At 56.1% G+C, this 19858-nt stretch overlaps 1 protein-coding gene across 3 annotated transcripts; it reads left to right on the top strand.

Moving 5' to 3' along the window:
• The first annotated feature begins 2978 nt into the window (after nt 1-2978).
• PAQR7 (progestin and adipoQ receptor family member 7) lies at nt 2979-19858 on the top strand. 3 transcript variants are annotated; one of them, XM_062190668.1, is made up of 2 exons: nt 2979-3041; nt 17677-19858. In XM_062190668.1, the coding sequence occupies exon 2, from the start codon at nt 17693-17695 to the stop codon at nt 18728-18730; it is 1038 nt and encodes a 345-aa protein (XP_062046652.1). In that variant the 5' UTR covers nt 2979-3041; nt 17677-17692; the 3' UTR covers nt 18731-19858. The 3 variants fall into 3 exon arrangements, with proteins under 3 accessions (XP_062046652.1, XP_062046655.1, XP_062046653.1); XM_062190671.1 differs by having other exon boundaries at nt 3033-3084; XM_062190669.1 differs by lacking the exon at nt 2979-3041 and adding an exon at nt 16705-17411.

Genomic DNA, 19858 nt, shown 5'->3' with positions numbered 1-19858 from the left:
CTTCCTCTGCTTGCCCAGGTACACTAACAAGGAGCTGGATCGGAAGCAGAGGAGCCAGGACTCAAACTGGCACCTGTAAGGGATGCCGGGGTCGCAGGCGGCAGCTTAGCCCGCTTCGCCACAATGTTGGCCCTGCAGTTTCATTATCTTTCTGATTCAGTTCTCAAGTAGCCACAGCCAGTTTCACGGTTAAGTGGCTTCTGCGACCACACCTCTAGGTCCACTTCCCAGAACCAGAATACACCTGTGGAGCTATGTGACCGGACACCTGGTTTCTCCCTGGGCACCAGTTTTTCTGTCCATAAAATGGGGGTCATCACACCTGCCTCAAAAGAATGCATGAAGCTCAAATGAGATGTCTTCTGTCACATCTCTGAGGCTGTTTCCCAACTTGTAAAATGGGTTAATTGTGGTACCTGTTTCATAGGGTTTTCCGGTTTAAAGGAGGTGGTCGCAGGTACCGTTAGTGAACCACCTGGCACATGGTGGGAACTTAACAAGTGAAAGTTCTAGAACCAAGTCTGGAAGTTGGTGTTGTGGCCCAGTGGTCAGCCTGCTGCTTGGAGTGCTCACATCTCATCCTGTATCAGAGTGCCCGGGTTCAAGTCCCCACTCCAGGATCAAGTCCCTGCTCTGCTTTGGATCTAGCTCCCTGCGAATGTGTACCTTGGGGGGCGGCAGGAGCTGGTGTTAAGTAGGAAGTGTGAGAGGGGCCTGAGGGGAATAAAGCACCCCTGGAAAGGAATGCAGTGGCCTCCAGCGGCCTCGGCAGCACGCCCTGGGGAACGGCCTTGCGGGTACGGGCGCAGCAGGTAAAGCCGTCACCTGCAATGCTGGCATTCCATGTGGACATCAGTTCGTGTCCCAGCTATTCCATGTCTGGTCCAGCTCCCTGCTAATGGCCAAGGAAAAGCAACAAATGATGGCCTAAGTGTTTGAGCCCCTGATACCCATGGGGGAGGCCTGGAAGTTGCTCTTGGCTCCTGGCTTTGTCCTGGCCCAATCCTGGCCATTGCCACCAACTGGGGAGCGAACCATCAGATGGAAGATCTCTCTGTCTCTCTTTCAGTTGTTCCTTCTCTCTCTCTAACTGACTTCCATAAATAAATCTTTAAAGAAAAGATGCGAACACACCCTGGAAGCAGCCAGTGTGTTTCATTACAAAGCACTGCCCATACCCGTGATTTTACAGGTGGTCCCCCCCTCCGCACAAAAGCAAGCTCCCCAGGAGAATCCTCTCTGCTGTGTGCCAAGTGTGCTACACTGGGTAATAAAACCTTGGAGGGATTTTCCCTGTTTCACACCCACAAACCCTTTGTCCCAGAGAAGAGGGTGGGGAGAGGGAAACCTGGTGGGGAGAACTGGACCTCGTTCCCTGGTAAGCGCCACTCTGCACCCAGACTGCGCGCTCAGCCCTTTCCTGGGCGCCTGGCTGCTCCGTCAGGTGTTTTGCTCATGGCTATCAGGTGCGTTCTCCCCATTAAGCTCCGTGGCCCTGTCTGACCCAGTCTGAACGGCCGGGCGCTCTCTCAGAATCCGCCAGAAGAGGGGCCCATTCCTTCTGCGCAGCCTCATCCCACTGCGCTTCCTTGCTCGCTACTCCACTGAGTCCCGCCTGAATTCTTTCTTGCACCAAAACAAGACCCTCTATTCCAGCCATCTCCACTAACAACAGCACAAGTACTTGGGTCCCTGCCACCCATGTGAGAGACCCGGATGGAGTTCAGGCCTCTTGGCTTTGGCCTGGCCCAGCCCTGGCTGTTGTGGGCATTTGAGGAGTGAACCAGTGGGTGAAAGATATCTCTCTCTGCCTTTCAAATAATAATAATAAAAAGTCTTAAAAAGAAAAACACACACACACAAAACAAAACCTGGCCAAGTACAGCGCAAAGCACACAGCAGGTGTTCCAAAAACGGAACCTGAACCCAATCCCCTTCCAGGTTTTTAATGGTTGTCCATTCTGATACAGTATATTCACTGAATAGAATATTTTCTCCATAATGTCCTTACTTGTTTTCGTCTCCTGTACTCTGTTCTCAGTGAGGATTTTCTCTTTTCCTTTCCACATGGGTAATGCAGAGTTAACTAATTCTGTGGGTTTGTCTGAAGAGAGCAGTTGCACGCCAGTCTCTGTGTCATTGTGACAGCAACACGTGGTCCTCTAACGCTTTGCAGCAAACAGAACCTTCGTGCCCGTTGTTCCACGGAATCCTAACGAGCCTCTGAGGTGGAGTGGTGTCGCCTCCGCGTTACAGGCACTGGGAGCGAGGCGCACGGCGAGGTCGGAGCAGCTCCAGGGCTCCGGCGCCATCACTGAGCCCACACCCAGCGGCCTGCCCCAGCGGACGCAGAGCTCCCGGACGCGGCGCAGCTTCCTCTCGGCCCGAGGATGGTGCCCGCACCCTGCTGGAGGGACGGGCGATCCGCGGCGGCGTCCGTTATTTACCGAAAGTTAACTACGAGCAGTGAGCAGTGTTCCTGGGCCTGCAGCTGCGCCCCTCCGGCAGGGAATGCAGCCAGGGGGTTTCAGTGCAGGTCCGGGCAGGTGCACGGGGCTGGCGGTCAGGGGAAGCCGCCGGAAGAACGGCCTTCGCGGGGGTAACTTGAGAAAGCCAGGGGCGCCCGGGGCCGTGCTGGGCCGTGTCCTCGGAGAACGGCCAGGCCAGAAACGGGAGCCGTAGCTCCAGTCGTCCTCAAGCGGGGAAACGGGCCGGAGCCTCCGCAGCGCCACTCCCCGGCCCAGAAACTTGGGCAACTGTTTCTCTGGGGGTCTGTGGCGCCGCTGTGGGTGACCCCTCGGTCTGCGGGAGCAACCCGCGCACGGAGCGCTGGAGAGGAGCGTGCGCAAAGTCCAGGCCGGCTGCGGGGCGCCCGGGCTCGCCCAGGCCCCGCGAGGCGGCCGCAGCCCCCGCGCCCCGAGCGCCGCTCCCGCCCGCGCCGCCGCCGCCCTCTCGGCTCGGGGCGGGGCCGCCCGGCCGCCCCTTTATCAGCGCTCGGCCGCCCGGGACGCGGCGGCGCTGCCATCTCTGCCCGGCCGCAGGTACGGACGGGCCGCAGAGGGGGTCTCCCCGCGGGCGCAGCACGTATGTGGGCGCGGGGGGCGGGCGGAAGGGGAAGGACCCGAGGCCGAGCGGCGGAGCGCAGCACGGACAGCGCGCGCGGGAGGACGCAGCCGGCGGGCGCGGGGAGGGGGGGCGCGGCGGCCGGGCTCGGGGGCAGCCGGGGGTCGCACGGGAGGGCAGAGGGCGGCGGGGCTGGGGAGGACCGCGCCGAGGGGAGGGATGCCTCGGCTGGGAGGAGGGAGCAGGCAGAACCGTGGAGGGAGCACGTCCGTGATGGAGTGGGCGGGGGCTGGCCTGGGGAACTCGCTGCTCCCCGGAGGAGGAATGGGGGAGCTTGGGGGAGGGAGCGTGGGTGGTCCCAGCTGGGCTCTGGGGCCCTGAGGTCGGGGAGCCTTGGGGGGGGACTCCACCCTGGTGGCAGGAGGGATTGCCCCCCACACACACCCAGTGAGGGAAAGGGATGGGGCAACAAGGCTCAGGCCTAGGCTTCAAGGACCCCCCACCCCCACCCAGAGACTTCCCTGGGGGCAGACCCAGAGCCCTGTGGGGCTGTGTCAGGTCAAGGTCTTGGAGTTTCAAGTGCTCCATGGAGCACTTGGCCGCACCTGGTGGGTGGCCCTGACCCCATGTTTGAGCCCCCCACCCCCACCCCCCTTGGAGAGAGACTCAGAATCCTGTTGGGAGCTTCTGCCACCTCTGGGCTTTGCCTTCCAGCCTCAGCTCCTGGCCCAGGGGGTCCCGTGCCCGGGGACCCTGGCCAGCTCCCCCAACCTCTCTGGGCCTGCTCTCCTGCTCCTGGGCCCCCTGGTCTGAGCTCCGTTGAAGGGATTATTCCATTCTGATCACATTTTCCAGTACGAATGGAGGCCCAGTGCGCAGTCACAGGAAAACAGAAACCGTTTCTGTTCCCTTCTGGAAGACCGAGGGGCTTTTTCTTTAAACACACTGGGGACTTGGTTTGCATTGGGGGAGGTAACTCAGTTGCTGAGAGATGGGGAGGTTAGCCAGGACTGAAAACTTGGCTTGTGGATTTCCAGGGCCACCGCTGGGTTCCTGGGAGCTGAGGAGCAGGGCAGGAGTGCTGGTTCTGGCTCCCTCCAGACATGGTCTGCCAACCTGCCTGCAGGGCTGTGAGGCCAGGTGAGGGGCGGGCCAGAGAGGCACGCAGGAGAAGCCAGGTGCAGCTCAGTGCGCAGCAGGCCGCCGTCACCAACGTGGCCCGATCTCATCAGCAATTCTTCAGTCTGCCCTGTGTGCCGTCCTCCCCGGGGCCCCTTACGACGGTTTACCGCTGATAGCCCCAGCGTTCACGCGGGTCTGGCCTTATTATCTAAGGAGGGTAGACTTTGCCTTGCATGCTTGTCTCTAAGAGAATATGAGGGCTCAGCAAAACAACAATGAATATTTTGCATGCCAGAAAGGAGGCAAAAAGAGGAAGTAAAATTAAAACCAAATCGTACCTACACAAGGGCATTTCAAAAACCTCCTAGGAAATGGAATTTTAAAAGTTTATTTTGACACACAATTTTTGAAACCGATTTTGTTTTCTCATAATATGCATTTTCCAGCAACTTTTTTAAAAAAAAGATTATTTATTTGAGAGGCAGAGTTACAGACACAGAGAAGGAAAGATAAGAGAGAAAGGTCTTCTGTCCACTGGTTCACTCCCCAAATGGCTGCAACAGCAGCCAGAGCTGGGCGGATCCAAAGCCAGGAGCCTCTTCCAGGTCTCCCACATGAGTATGGGGGGTCCAAGCACTTGAGCCATCTTCTGCTGCTTTCTCAGGCCCATAGCAGAGAGAGCTGGATCACAAGTGGAGCAACCAGGACTCAAACCAGTGCCCATATAGGATGCTGGCGCCACAGGTGGAGGCTTAACCCACTACTACACAGCACAGGTTCCCCCACTAACTTTTTTTTTAAGATTTTATTTATTTATGTATCTGAAAGGCAAAGTCAGAGAGAGAGAGAGAGAGAGAGAGAATGAGAATCTTCCATCTGCTGGTTCACTGCCCAAATGGCCCACAACAATCAGGGCTGGTCCAGGCTGAAGCCAGGCGCCCAGAATCCCCATCCAGCTCTCTCACATGGGTGCCCAGGGACTTGGGGCATCTTCCCAGGTGCATTAGCAGTGAGCTGGATGGGAAGTGGAGCAGCTGTCATAGGTGATGCCAGCTTCGCGAGCAACAGCCGAACCCACTGCGTCCCAACTCTGCCCCTTCCATGAGCTTTGTGAAGCCCCTCACAACGGGTGCCCCTGAGTCAGGTTCTGAGCCCACGGAGATGTCGCCCGAGGGACTGATTTGCTGGGCCGTTAGTTCTATGCAGGCAGTGTTTTAAATGGCGCTGTTCACTGTTGAAGCGCCAGACACAGTAGGTCTAAAAGGAATATTCTGAGAATGTCAGGTTCTCCAAGGCCCTTCGAAGTCACCGGAGAATTCCCTCTCTCCATCGACATGTAGGGAAACAGGGACAAGGGGTGAAGGGACTTGTCCAAGGTCACTTGGGTTGAGTGGCTGAGCTTGGACGAGAAACCAACAAAAGTAGGGGCGCCAAGGTTCTGCTCTCGCAGGAGCCCAAGAGGAACGGTTTCCTCTCCTGGCTGTGACGGAGGAAGCAAACTCGGAGGCGAACAGGACTTTTGTAAGTCACATGGCTTGTGAGTTCCTGACCTGAAGTCCCATCTTTGCAGGAAACTGGGGATCCCGGCTCCCCCTGAAGGAGCCTGCCAGAGCTGAGAGGTGGAGGCACACCCTTGGGGCAGTGACTGTGCGGCTCCCGGGGTCACCACCTGGGCGGCCACCCCCCCCCACACACACACCCTGGGGCTGGATCTTCCTAAGTCCCGGGGCGTCTGTGTAGGTGAGCACAGGGCAGGGAGCCGGTCTGCTCCTTGTGGCCCAGCCTGGGGAGCAGTAGCTTTGTGGCTGGCTCGCCAACACGGAGTGACATCTGTGGGGCCAGGTAAGCCAGGCCCCCTCTTCTCTGTCCTCATGACTCAGCCTTCGGTTTCACCCCAGGGATGCTGTGGAGCCTTGGCCTGTGGACCTGGGGAGACTAGGAGAAACCGGGGGTGGCCAGCCTTGGCTGAGGGAGCTAGGAGGTTGATCCAGAGTTCAGAAAGTGCATGTGAATTGGGAGGGAAGATGAGGGGAGAGTGGAGAAGGCCTGCTGGAGCCCTGGAGAGCTCCTTTCTGGGGTCTGTCCAACCTGGAAACCTTCAAGACCTGCAAGACTTGCCCGGGCTCGGCCACAAGCCCTTGGCTTGCTCGCTAACCAGGTCCACCCCTTCTGGCCCTCCCGGCACGTGGGGAGGCTACTGGGGATCTCACTGCCTGGCCAGCTCTCTCTGGTCTGGGGCCAAGTGCCAGTTTTCAGTGAATCCAGCGTGGTGACTTGGAGTGGTCTTTGCTGAGCAACATTTAATTATTAAATAAGGTCACTGTCCTCAGAAGTCCAAACTCCAGCTACGTTTCCCTGGTCTCTAAACACATCTACTCAAAGAAAAACCAGAGACAAATGAAATCTAGCAGAGTTTGTTTGAGCAAAGAAAGGACTGGGGTTCAGCACAGGAGCATGGCAGGGAAATGGTGAGCTGTTCTGGTTCTGTGTTCTAGCAGTTTCCAGCCCGTGGCCCACTGAGGTTCCCGGGGCTGAGTGGGTGAGACTCAGCTCCTTGCTAGAAGATGATGCTCCCAAGTTAGGTTGCAGTTTGTCTACCTATTACGTAGGTTCTTGTCCCCTCCCACAGAGGCAGCTTTAGGCCAAATTCTATTTGATCTGACGGTTCTCCCTTTGGGATCTGCCTCTCAGTTTTGAGAAGTTGACCCAAACCTCAGGCACCGACCTCACTCTGTGTTGCCAACTTGTTTGCTTTCAATATAGATCCTGCGTTCACATTGTCAAACTAGTTGGAGGATCCTTTGTGTAATGAGACTGTGCACAATGAGGTACAAGGAATGGCCGCTCACAATCACTTAGGACTCCAGAGAGGACACTGCACACGGAGGCCATTCTGATGGCTGTCGGGAGGGTCCCAGCGAGAAGCCAACGTGCGCACCCTGACAGCGGTCTCCACAAACCCAGCTGGTCAAAATGGCACGATGCACAGTTCAGGCACTGCAGACCGGCAGCAGTACTTAAGCACAGTGGGTTATAGTCCTTGCCCGGGGCCTGGTGATGACTGAAGGTGGCTGTGAAATGGCCTGCTGTGAAGAGGTGTCCATTTGGTAGTGGGCCTGGTGACCCAAGTCGTAGCAACCTGGAGCCGCACTCAAAGAAACAGAAAGATGAGGAGACCTTGGAGAAGCCACACTTGCCACTCGCCACACCCACTGTTCTGGCCACCTGCAGACCGTCTGCTGGCCTGGCTGCTTGCATGCACACGTCATGTCTTTCCCAAGTTTCCTTGCCACTCCTGTTCGGTGCAGCGCTAGAGATAAACAGCAGTGTTGGCCACCTTTTCAAAGAAGCTTTCTGTGGTTGTAAAATCAACAGAAAGATAAGTGCACCATTCACTTTGGTTCCGCATCAAATATGAGCCCACCATGGGCAACGAGGAGATCAAAACCTGTGTGATCTTTGTTAGGTGTTTTTGTTGCACACAAATGTTCTTGTCCACATTTTCTTTTAAAGATTTATTTATTTGTAAGGCAGAGTTACAGAAAGGGAGTGTGGCAGAGAGAGAGAGAAGTCTTCCATCTACTGGTTCACTCCCTAAATAGCTCCAACAGTCAGGGCTGGACCAGACCGAAGCAAGGAGCCAGGATCTTCATCCGGCTCTCCCACATGGGTAGCAGGGGCCCAAGTACTTGGGCCATCTTCCACTGCTTTCCCAGGTGCATTAGCAGGGAGCTTGATTGGATATGGAGCAGCTGGGACTCAAACTGGTGTCCATATGGGATGCTGGTACTGCAGGCAATAGCATTATCCACTACATCACAGCACCAGCCCCTCTCATCCACCTTTTGAAATGGGCTTCTCCCTGTCTGAACTCTAAGGAGATTTGATGGGCTGCATATTCCAAGGTTTTTCCCCAACTTAGGGATTAGCTCAAATTCTCTGTAACCAGCACCCCACTTCCACCAAGGGTGCACCCCAGGGGCCCCATTGGGACCTCTCCTCTGGGAAACAAACTTACCCTCATATACCTGGTGGTTGGTACAAACTTGGTATTGACTGCTTTGGCCTCTGGTTATGGGAGGTATGATATTATAATACACATTCGTTTTTTTTGACAGGCAGAGTTAGACAGTGAGAGAGAGAGAGAAAGGTCCTCCTTTTTCCATTGGTTCACCCCCCAAATGGCTGCTACGGCCGGAGCTGTGCTGATCTGAAGCCAGGAGCCAGGTGCCTCTCCTGGTCTCCCATGCGGGTGCAGGGCCCAAGCACTTGGGCCATCCTCCACTGCATTCCTGGGCCACAGCAGAGAGCTGGACTGGAAGAGGAACAACCGGGACAGAATCCGGTGCCCCAGCCGGGACTAGAACCCCCGGGGTGCCGGCACCACAGGCGGAGGATTAGCCTAGTGAGCCATGGCGCCGGCCTATAATACACATTTTTTAAAATGTATAACTTTATTGATTTGAAAAGCTGAGTGACAGAATGCGTGTTATGCTTCTATGTTCTGGTTCACTCCCCAAATGCTTGCAACAACCAGAGCTGGGCTACGCCAGAGCCAGGAGCTCCATCTGGGTCTCCTACATGGCCAACAGGGGCCCAAGCACTTGGGCCATGTTCCACTGCTTTCCCAGGCACATGGGCAGGGAGCCGGATCAGAAGTGGGAGAGCCAATACTCGAATCCAGGCTCTCCAATACCGCTGTGCCACGAGGCCCGCCTCATGGTTTGGTTTTCGTCCATGGTTCCTGGCTCACAACTCCCATAGGCCTTGTCGTTTTGGAACAGGTTCCGAGCTTTAAAGGTGACAGACTTTGGTTGTGATGTTGGGGTGCTGTGGACCCGAGAGCAGCTTTCCAAGGCAGGGCCTCTCTGCTGCCCGTTGTCCACCTGCTGCTTTTCCTCCCCCAGGCCGGCCAGGGAGGCTGGACTCGCTCTTCCCCAGCCTGGGTCAGAGACCCTGAAACTGCACCCTAAGCTTCCTCTGCCTTTCTGTCTTGGAGCTGGCCAGAAGGAACTGCTGTGACGTCCCCATGCACGATAGTAGCTCCCAGGGCTGATTTGTCCTCTGCCACTCAGCAGGCTTGGGAAAACAGGACGCTGGTTCTGCAGGCTGAGCTAACTTGACGTGGTGGGGGAGTTCCCTTTGCTGTCAGCTCACTCTGGGCTGCAGCGGCATACCCTGCCTGATATCTCCCTTCTGAGTTTTTGGAATGAGACCTGTCAATAAGAATTACCAGGGCTGGTATTATGGCGCAGCAGGTAAAACCACTGCCTGTGTGACATTGGCATCCTATCATATGGGCACCTGTTTGTGTCCCGGCTGCTCCAGTTCTGATGCTGCTCCTTGCTAATGGCCTTGGAAAAGCAGCAGAAGATGAACCAAGTATTTGGGCCCCTGCACCCATGTAGAAGATCCTGATGAAGCTCCCAGCCTCTGCCGGTCAGGCTGATGTGAACCAGCCTGGGGAGTGAACCAACAGATGGAAGATCTCTCTCTTTCTCTCTTTCCCTCTCTCTCTGTAGCTCTTTCAAAATAATAAATCTTTAGAAATTTTTTTTAGCTTAGAGTTGTCCAAGGAGTATCTCCTAAGTCAGCCTGAGAGGCGGCTCAGTGCACTCACACGGCGGCGGTCCCCACCGGCCCGAGGCTGGAGAGTGGCAGGGTAAGTTGCAGTGTTTCAGGTGGAGATTAGAAGGACACAGCAGATCTCCCAAGATGTGAGTCTCCTTGCTGAAAGACACCGAGTTTCATGGGAACTTAGTAGATTTTCTAACCGCCTATGGGACTGGGACCAAGTTCATGTCCTGGGGCTGGTGTTGTGGTTTAGTGGGTTAAGCTGTCTCTTGCAATACTGGCGTCCCATATTGGAGTGACAGTGCAAGTCCTGGCTTCTTTGCTTCTGATTCAGTTTCCTGCTGAGGTGTCTGGGAAGGCAACAAAAGATGGCCCAAGTGTTTGGTCCCCTGACACCCATGTGGGAGACCTGGATGGAATTCCTGGCTCCTGGCTTTGGCCTGGCCGAGCCCTGGGATGTGAATCAGTGGAGGGAAAAATCTCTCTCTGACCCTCTGCCTTTCAAATAAATGAATAAATAAATAAATCTTTAAAAAAGAAAGTGCATGTCCTAACACACAATCAGATGACATTTCTATCAAGATTGCTGCTGCTGCTGCTGCGACTGCTTTTAACCAGGAGATTTCATAGCTGTTGGGCCTAATTGCCGCCTGCAGTATGCGGTGGGCCTGTGGGTCCACCTCCCCTCCCCTACCTCTGGTTCTTGGTTAAAGACGCTGGATGCCTTAATGATTGTTACATTTATGAATGAACGCAGTGAAAGGCGTAGTGCAGTCTGGAAGCCCTAAAGCCAGAGGCTGCTGTAAGGCCCTTTCATTGGAGCCCAGGCCCGCCCCTGGCACTCTCCCTGTGGTGAAGGCTCTGGGGCTGAATTCCCAGTGAGCTCAGAGAATGGTGACGCTGCCAGAGAGGCGTCTGGAGCCCGGGCTCTGCTGTAGCCCGCATGTCCAGGCAAAGCTCTTCCCTGTGTGTCGGCTGTAGGCTGGGGGGAGCTTGGAATAGTGTTTGTTCTCAGGCCCCGGGGCACCTCCCTTCAGCAGTCAGGTCATGTCTTACACAGTGGACTTTTCCTTTGAAAGTACAAGTTTCTCTGTGGACACACTGTGACCTGTGTGTGTGCACTGCTGTAGGGGATCGGCTGAGTCCCTTTCAGAGCTCGAGCTCGCTCTCTCTCTCCCTCCCTCCCTCCCTCCCTCCCTCCCTCCCTCTCTCTCTTTATAGAGTAAATGCTTGGTGAATTTTACTACTGCTGTTTTTTAAAAAGATTGATTTATGTATTTGAAAGGTAGAATTACAGAGAAAGGGAAGGAGACAGAGATCTTCCATCTGCTGGTTTACTCCCCAAATGGCTGGGATGGCCAGGCCAGGAGCTTCCCCTGGGTCTCCTACATGGGTGCAGAGGCCCAGGGACTTGGGTCACCAGGTGCACTAGCAGGGAGCCGTATCGGAAGTGGAGCAGCCGGGACTCGGCCGCTCCCAGGGCACTGTTTGGGAGGAAAGCGCAGTGACAGGCCATCTCCCTTCCCAGTGAGTGGCGCTGGAGGGAGCTGCAGGGCTAAGCCCTGATGCAGTGCCTGGGGCGCAGTGAGCCATCTGAGCCTGGCAGTGCAGGGCTGGCTTGCTGTTTTCCAAGTAAAGGAAGACAAATATTGACTCAGCTGGAACGCTGAGGAAGGCTGAGCAACCGTCGTTACCGTGAGCCCTGGGCATCGGAAGGCACGTGGACAGTGAAGCCTGAGGCTCTGGAACTTGGTACGGTGCGGGGGGTGGGGGGTGGGCATTGGCTCCAGGACCCCATGGGAACCCAAATCCATGGATGCCCACGTCCCTTATAGAAAAGGCAGTGTTTGCCTATCGCCTATGCAATCCTCTCATACACTTTAAGTCACCTCTGGGCTACCAGCAATGTCTAATGTGATGTAAACACTACATGAATAGTTCTTACACTGTACTGTTTAGGGAGCAATGACAGGAACAGTGAACATGTCCAGTACAGACGGCATTTCAAGAGTATCTTCAATCTGCAGTTGTTTGAATCCACGCCTGGGGACACAGGGCTGACGGTACAGAAGACCTCAGGATCACACTTTTATCAGTTGCTGGAAGTCTTGAACTAATCTTCAACCTCATCTTTTGGAATTTTTTAAAAAAATGTTTTATGTTTCTTTTCATCTACTTGAAAATCAGAGAGAGGGTGAAGAGAGAAAGAGAAAGAGAGATGGGGCCAGCGCTGGGGCTCACTAGGTTAATACTCCGCCTGTGGTGCCGGCATCCCATATGGGCACTGGGTTCTAGTCCCAGTTGGGGCGCCGGATTCTGTCTCGGTTGCTCCTCTTCCAGTCCAGCTCTCTGCTGTGGCCTGGGAGTGCAGTGGAGGATGGCCCAAGTGCTTGGGCCTGCACCTGCATGGGAGACCAGGAGGAAGTACCTGGCTCCTGGCTTCGGATTGGCACAGCGCCGGCCGTAGTGGCCATTTGGCCACTTTCTCTCTGTCTCTCTCTCACTAACTCTGTCAAATAAATTAAAAAAAAAAAAAAGGAAAGAGAGAGAGGGAGACAGATTGATCTTTCCTTTGCTGATCCACTCCCCAGACGCCTGCACGCAGCTGACCTGGGCTGGGCCAGCCTGAAGCTGGGTCAGGAACCCAGACCCATGAGCCATCAACTGCTTGTCAGGGTGTTGTCAGGGTGTGCACCAGCAGAGAGCTGGCATCAGCAGAGCCATGGCTTGAACTCAGGCACTCTGACAGGAGCTGCGGGCCTCCCAGCTGGTGCCTTAACCCCTGGGTCAAACACCTACCCCTAAACTTCTTCTTTTCTTAATTCCATTTTTCTGTGAACTTTTTTGCAGGAAAATCTTGACCTTGATAATGCCCAAAATGACATTTTTACTCCCCCCAAGATTTGTTGTCTGCTAAAATACCCCTCCCCCCTGCTGTGCCCTTCTGGGGACAGGGCCTCTGGGGCTGCTGGGGTGTAGTCCCCTTCTTGGTGGGTCCTTTCCAGCCACCTCTCTGGGTACAAGTGCCAGTTGTCAAGGTTCTGATCCGGAGGGGTTTTCTTGAAAGTCTTTGCCAGGAACAATTTAGTTAGTAAGTAAGGTCGTAGTGCCGACTCTAGCCACATGTTTAGGTGAGCGTTTAAGGAGGCGCAGTTACCAGCAGAAGCAGTTACTGAGGGCTACAGGTGGACTGAGTTCATTAGGGAACCTCACGCGAATCTCTCAGGCCAGGGCTGTTTTATATATTGCTGCATTTACTGGATCCCTAATCTGTGCTAAGATTAGTCCTCGGAGATTTAATCTTTGCAGCAATCTGTGAAGTAGATAATATTGTGATTCCCATGGGGCAACTGAGGATCGGAGAAGCTGAGTCACTTGTCCAAGGTCACACAGTTGATGTTACAGCATCAGGAGCCAAACTTGCTTCTCTGAATCTGAAGTCACGGGCCTCCGTCACATCTGCTTTCGCTTTTATTCCTAGCTTCCCTAGGGGTCAGGAACCAGCCACCCTGGCCTGACATCCATGAACCAGGTCCTGGGCGCCTGGCCTCTCCCCGCCTTCGCCCTTGCCTTGCAGCGCGAGTCACGGCATTTCAGCCGTCCTCGGTCTCCCCGCACATCTCCTGCAGAGGTTGATGGTGAGCTTCTCTTCTCTCTGCAGCCAAGGCCTGGCTAGAAGAGCACAGGGGCTTTCTACCAATGTGGGAGTGATAAAGGGAGCAAGGACAGAGGTGTGGGAGGCTGCAGTTAGCCCCGCCCTCTGGTGACATCACACAAGACACCCCCAGTCCCTGGAAGCCCCGCCCCGGCGCCCCTTACCTGTGGAAGTGCCACCTGGTGCTTGGCATCTGGCACATTTGCCTTGTCCCACAGCAGGCCATCGGCCCCCAGGCTTGAGAGAAGCTCCAGGTACCCAGCACCACTGAGGGGCTTGGAGGGGGCCGTGGGGCTGGACAGGGCTGGGCAGCCAGGAAGGGCAGGGCCTCGCAGCATGGCGGGCCCCACTGGCACCTCCGGATACCCACCCGCGTCCCTGCCCTTGTGCCTTCCTTTCCCCCGGACTCATGGTCCCTTTGCACAGTTAAGACAGGAATGAATTCTGAGGGCAGACCTGTTTGGATGGCCTGGGGCCTCTGGCTGAGCTCTAAAGGAAACGGGCCAGCAGGACCTCTGTCCTCCTGGTCCGTTCCTCCGGGTGGTGTCGCTAGGGCCCCCCACGCAGCGGGGAGGGAGGCTGTGAGTGTGCACTGGCACACCTGGGAGCCGGCACTGCCCGGTTGCAGAGACCGCGGGCCCCAGGTGCGTCGGTTACTCGCAGCCTGCAGGAAAGTACCTGGGCCTGCCTGAGACCAGTGTTACCCAGAGTCGTTCTGTGGGACACGTACGGCGTGACCGGGACCAGGACGGCGGCAGAGAGGGCTCGGGGGGTCTGCTCTGCGGCCAGAGAGCTGGGCCCAAGCCCGGGCTCCACACAGACTCTTCCTCTCTTTCTCCATGACCTCCGATAAGGGGTCATTTTTAATTTTCATATTTATTTCTTTTTAAGGTTTATTTTGAAAGAGTTGCAGAGGGACAGGGAGAGACAGAGAGATCTCCCATCTATTGATTTACTCCCTAGATCACTGCAATGGCCAGCGCTGGGCCAGGCTGAAGCCAGGAGTCAGGACCTTCCTCCGGGTCTCCCACGTGGGTGCAGCAGCCCAAGCACTTGGACCATCTTCCGGTGCCTTTCCTAGACCATTAGCAGGGAGCTAGACCAGAAGTGGAGCAGCTGGGACGTGAACTAGTGCCCATATGGGATGCTGGCATCACAGGTGGCAGCTTTACCTGCTACACCACAACGCTGGTCCCTGGATAAGGGTTCTTAACCTTCCTGAACATCACCATCCACAGCAATGGAATGGACATTGTAATCCCCACCTCCCAGGCAGGTTAGGAGAGTGAATTACAGTGCGACAGCGAAGAGCTTCTTGTGTCCCCACTGGCTTTATCATCGTTACTGGGACAGGAATCCATGGTTGCGGGAGTGAGGCAAATGCAGCTACACAGAGCTAGGCAGGGCCGGCGCTGGCCTGGTGGGTGAGGTGCTGATTAAGATGCCCGCATCCCACATCAGAGTTCCTGGGATCCACCTCCGGCTCCAGCTTCCTACTGTTGTGGACCCTGCGTGGCAGTGGTGATGGCTCAAGTGTTTGGGTTCCTGTCACCCAGGTGGGAGACCTGGATTGAGTTCCCAGCTCCTGGCTCCTGCCCTGACCTGGATGGTTGTAGGCACCGGGGAGTAAGCCAGAGAAGGGAGCTCCCTCTCTAACTCTGTGTGTGTGTGTGTGTGTGTCTACCTCTCAGATACATTTTTTATAAAAGCTGGCAGGCTTTTTTGCGGCAGGACTTCTCAGGCCTTTCCTATGCTGTTAAGCCTCGGGAGGTTCCAGCAGTGGCGTACGGAGCACAGAAACTGGACTTAGAGTCCTGGACAGGGCCAGCAACCTTCCTCGTTCTCTTTGGTCTTTTCCCGTGGCAGGACAGAAATCCTGCTGGCACCCCGCTCTAGGCAAGGCCTTCCTGTTTCTGGGGTCCGGTCTTCTCCACGGGAGACAAGGGGCTGCCCTGGATGCTTCTGGGGTCTTTTCCAAGTTGAGAAGACAAAGTTGCCACCAGGGGTGGAGGCCAGAGTGCCAAGGCAGGAGACCCTGGGGAGAGGAGGAAGTCCAGCGCCGGCAGGCCAGGGGGTGCACGCAGAGCCCCCGTTAATGAGTTCACTCACGAGCAAGGTTTGTTTCCTAAAGCTGCCCGGTGTCGGGCTCTCTGGGAACAGGCAGGAGCCAAGTTCTGGCCTCCCCTGTGTTCAGCGCTGTGTGACTGACTGAACTCCTGCCTCCCACCAGACCAGGAAGAGCCAAGAACCGGCGCTGACCCCAGGGCGCTGGTGCAGGAGGAGCTTCGGGATGCGCTCGGGCCATGGAGGGCTGGGCTTGCCGCTGCCTTGGCACCGTGAGTGCCTGAACTTACGCTGTGTGCGGACTGTTTGGGTGGCTTGGGGGCGATCACGGTGCCGCAGCTGGCAGAGAACTTGAGTGCTCGGTCCTGCCCGAGTCTCTGCTTCCTACGGGGCCGGGAGCCAAGGCAGTGGCAGGAGCTATCTGGTGGACGATGGATAATATGCTTGTTGAGGGGAATTGATTTGGCAGTGCGGGAGTTGTCTGGAAGGATTTTCGATAAATATTTGAGTTAATGAATGACACAGAAAAGGAAGATAAGGCTGAGGTAAGCGGCTGGTATCAGATGAAACAGTGTGTCATTTCGAGATGACTAACAGCACTGGCCCCAAGATTCTGCAAAGGGCCATTTAGGGTGAGTGCTGGGGAGTGCAGGGTTCAGAGCGAGTCCCTGTGACTTCCTGGCAGCGTAGAGAGGCAAGGTCCTTAACGTCCCTGTGCCTCAGTTTCCTTATCTGGAAAATGGAAATCCTGATAGTGTCTACTTCACAAGGCTGGCTTCAAAGCTCCAAAGAGTCAGTTATCCACACAGTGCTTAAAACAGTGCCTGGCACATAGCGAGTGCTGGGTCAGCATCTGCTGTGGCTTATTTCTCTCCTGTAGCCTCCGGCAGACCATGGCGTCCCCAAGGGCAGGGATCAGGTCCTCTTCTGCTCCACCTGCCCCTGGATCTAGCATAGGCTGTGAGACAGAGAAGGGCTTGGTAAGTGTTTGCTGAATGAATGAATGAATGCGTTTTAAAGGCTAAACTGTGTAATCCATTGTAGGTTGGGGAAAAGGGGGATGCCAGAAACTTACACTTTGATTTCAGTGCAGAGAAGGGACGCTGGCTCAGAGCGTGATGCTGTTAGGGTTAGGTGGGACATAGGGGCGCGTGCCGGTCCTGAGGTGGGGTTAGATGGGATGTGTTTGGAACAAGCAACCATGGGCAGTGGCGGGGAGGGCCTGGAGGTGGGGGAACTTGAGAGTCGGGGTGAGGCTGAACAAAGGGGCTGGTTTTATAGGCTTGGTTATCAGCCGGGGACTTGCAGGGGAAAAGTAGCTTTTTGAGTTGGGCCTTGAAGAGTAGGAAGTGTGGTCAGAACACTGCTCTTCTGTCATTCAGCAAACGCTGAGCGTCAGCTACGTGCTAAGCACCACGGGTTCACGGAATAATGAGACAGGTTGCCTGCCCTCAATGAGGGTCAGAGCAGCAGGCACTTGAATGCAGGGATCATCGCAGGAGGTCCAGGGAGCTGAGGAAAGTCTCGGAGAAGGAATGGGTTTTGAGAGATGAGGAGGAGTTTGTCCAGTACGCAGGGTGAGGCGAGAGAGCAGCTTATGCAAAGCTGCAGACACAAGAGTCTGGGGGCGGTGGCGGGGTTTAGTGCGTTGCAGCTGAGCAACGAGGCTGAAGACGGAGGCAGGGAGCCGCTCCTGCAGAGTGCTGGAGGCCGGAGGGAGGCCTTGGCCACCCTGAAGGGGCTATAGGCAGGGACATCCGGTCTCTTAGCAAGGTCATCCCTGCCACCAGGTGAACACCGATGGCGGCACAAACACAGGGGCTGAGAGCGCCTGCCTCCATCTCGTATGTTTGGCCTGGCCACATCTGTCCTTCAGCAGAGAAAACAGCTGGGGCTGCTTTGTGGAGCCAGGACTGGAGAGGAAATGATGGAGGTAGGGAGCCTTGTTATGTAATGCCCCTACTACGTGACTGAGCACCTACTACGTGTCAGGCAGTAGCTCCCACTCAGCACGTGGGATCCGTCGGGGAACAAAACCATGATCCTCGCTTTCAAGCGCAGAGCTGAGCTCCTCCGTGGGGTGAATCTACCCCTGCTCAGACCAGCGGACGTGTGAGGGTGTGGGAGGAGGGGGTAAGACCTGAGCCTTGGGTAATGAGGACACTAGGTCCCTGACTTTGGTCTGGCCTCTCTCCCAGCTCCCTGCCCAGGCCCATGGCCATGGCAGTGGCCCAGAAGTTCAGCCACTTCCTGTACAGTCTGCGCCAGGTCGCCCAGGAGTCTCCACAGCCAGAGCCCGTCTTCACGGTGGACCGAGCCGAGGTGCCGCCCCTCTTCTGGAAGCCGTACATCTACGTGGGCTACCGGCCGCTGCATCAGACCTGGCGCTTCTACTTCCGCACACTCTTCCAGCAGCACAACGAGGCTGTGAACGTGTGGACCCACCTGCTGGCGGCCCTGGTGCTGCTGCTGCGGCTGGCCGTCTTCATGGGGACCGTGGACTTCCGAGGGGACCCGCACGCCCTGCCCCTCTTCATCATCGTCGTCGCCTCCTTCACCTACCTCTCCTTCAGTGCCCTGGCTCACCTCCTGCAGGCCAAGTCCGAGTTCTGGCATTACAGCTTCTTCTTCCTGGACTACGTGGGTGTGGCCGTGTACCAGTTCGGCAGTGCCCTGGCGCACTTCTATTATGCCATCGAGCCCGCCTGGCACTCGCAGGTGCAGGCCATATTCCTGCCCACAGCTGCCTTCCTCGCCTGGCTTTCCTGTACGGGCTCCTGCTACAACAAGTACATCCAGAAGCCAGGCCTGCTGGGCCGCACTTGCCAGGAGGTACCCTCCGTGCTGGCCTACGCCCTGGACATCAGCCCTGTGGTACACCGCATCTTGGTGACCCCTGACCCTGCCGCAGACGACCCCGCCCTGCTCTACCACAAGTGCCAGGTGGTGTTTTTTCTGCTGGCTGCTGCTTTCTTCTCTACCGTCATGCCTGAGCGCTGGTTCCCTGGGAGCTGCCACGTCTTCGGGCAGGGCCACCAACTCTTCCACGTCTTCTTGGTGCTGTGCACGCTGGCTCAGCTGGAGGCCGTGACGCTGGACTATGAGGCCCGGCGGCCCATCTATGAGCCTCTGCACACCCACTGGCCCCACAACTTCTCCGGCCTCTTCCTGCTCACCGTGGGCAGCAGTGTCCTCACGGCGTTCTTCCTGAGCCAGCTCGTGCGACGCAAACTCGAGCAGAAGACCAAGTGAGGGGAGGCAGCTGGCAGGGAGGGAGGTGTAGTGGGGGAACAAGGCCTGGTAAAGTTGGTTGTGTCTGGCCCGCGGTGACTCCCTGCACACTCAACGCCAAGGGTGGCACTAGCCAATGCTTGGATTTGGGGACTGGCTCAGAGCTGCTTGGGTCCACTGTTGGACCCGCCTCAGCTCCCTGTCCTGGAGAGGGACAGAGGTGACGGTTTGGGCCATCCTGACGCACCCCTTTACTGCCTCTCTCTAGGGGTGAATTTGGGCCTTCCGGGTTATTTGGGTGAGAGGTGAAACTTGGATCACAGTCAGATTTGAGCTGAGAGGCGGGAGAGGCCTCAGCAGCCCACCTCTGTCCAGATGTCACTGATGGATGGGGAAGAGGCAGGCCCAAACTTGGAGTAGAATCTTACTGTCCCTTGAACTGTAGTTCGCGAGGTGTTGGCGCTCTGGAGAGCCCCCAGAAGTAGAAGATTGTGCCAAATGCACATCGATCCCACTTGGGACCCCCCTGCTCCTCCAGTCACTGCCCCAGTGAGCCCCAGATCTCTCGCTCTGGCCTCCTTGTCCCGTGGAGCCTGTCCCCAGCTTCTCTCCTGGTTTCCTGGCTCACGAGTCCATTATCTACTCAGTGTTTCTCGAGACAGAGGCAGGCACCCAGCTGGGCCCTGTGGATTGATGCAGGATGGTGAAGAGCCCTGGGGAGGGAGCGGCTTTCCCGAGACCCTGCGGCTCTCGGGCTGGGAAGGGTAAACAGGAGCTTGCTCAGAACAGGATGGACATTACAGAGACCCAGAGGTGCAGAGGGAAGAGTTAGTGGAGCTGAGCTGGTGGTGGCCTGCACTCTGACAGATCCTGGATGCAATAAAGTGACTGCAACTACAGCTGCCTCTCTGCTTTCTGTCTCTGGTCCCAGGGGATGGGCCCTGTTTGCAGTGTCGGGAGAGGTTTTCCTGAGGAAGCTAGGGCCCCTGGGGGTGGACGTGGTGGAGCAGGGAGCAGTTCCTGTTTTATATTTGCCTGGGTAGGGTTACGGCTTTCTATATTTTATAGATATACACATGTATACATTTATATATATTTAATACACACACTACACACATAAAATATGTAACATGAAACTTTTTGGCAAGG

This window comes from Lepus europaeus, chromosome 5 (genome assembly GCF_033115175.1).
Source record: "Lepus europaeus isolate LE1 chromosome 5, mLepTim1.pri, whole genome shotgun sequence".
In the NCBI taxonomy this organism is placed as follows: Eukaryota; Metazoa; Chordata; class Mammalia; order Lagomorpha; family Leporidae; genus Lepus; species Lepus europaeus.
This window is presented reverse-complemented; position numbering and strand designations above follow the sequence as displayed.

Bases quoted from the DNA above. Each gene is read 5' to 3' on its own strand.
- PAQR7 (XM_062190668.1), top strand. From the start codon at position 17,693: ATGGCCATGGCAGTGGCCCAGAAGTTCAGCCACTTCCTGTACAGTCTG.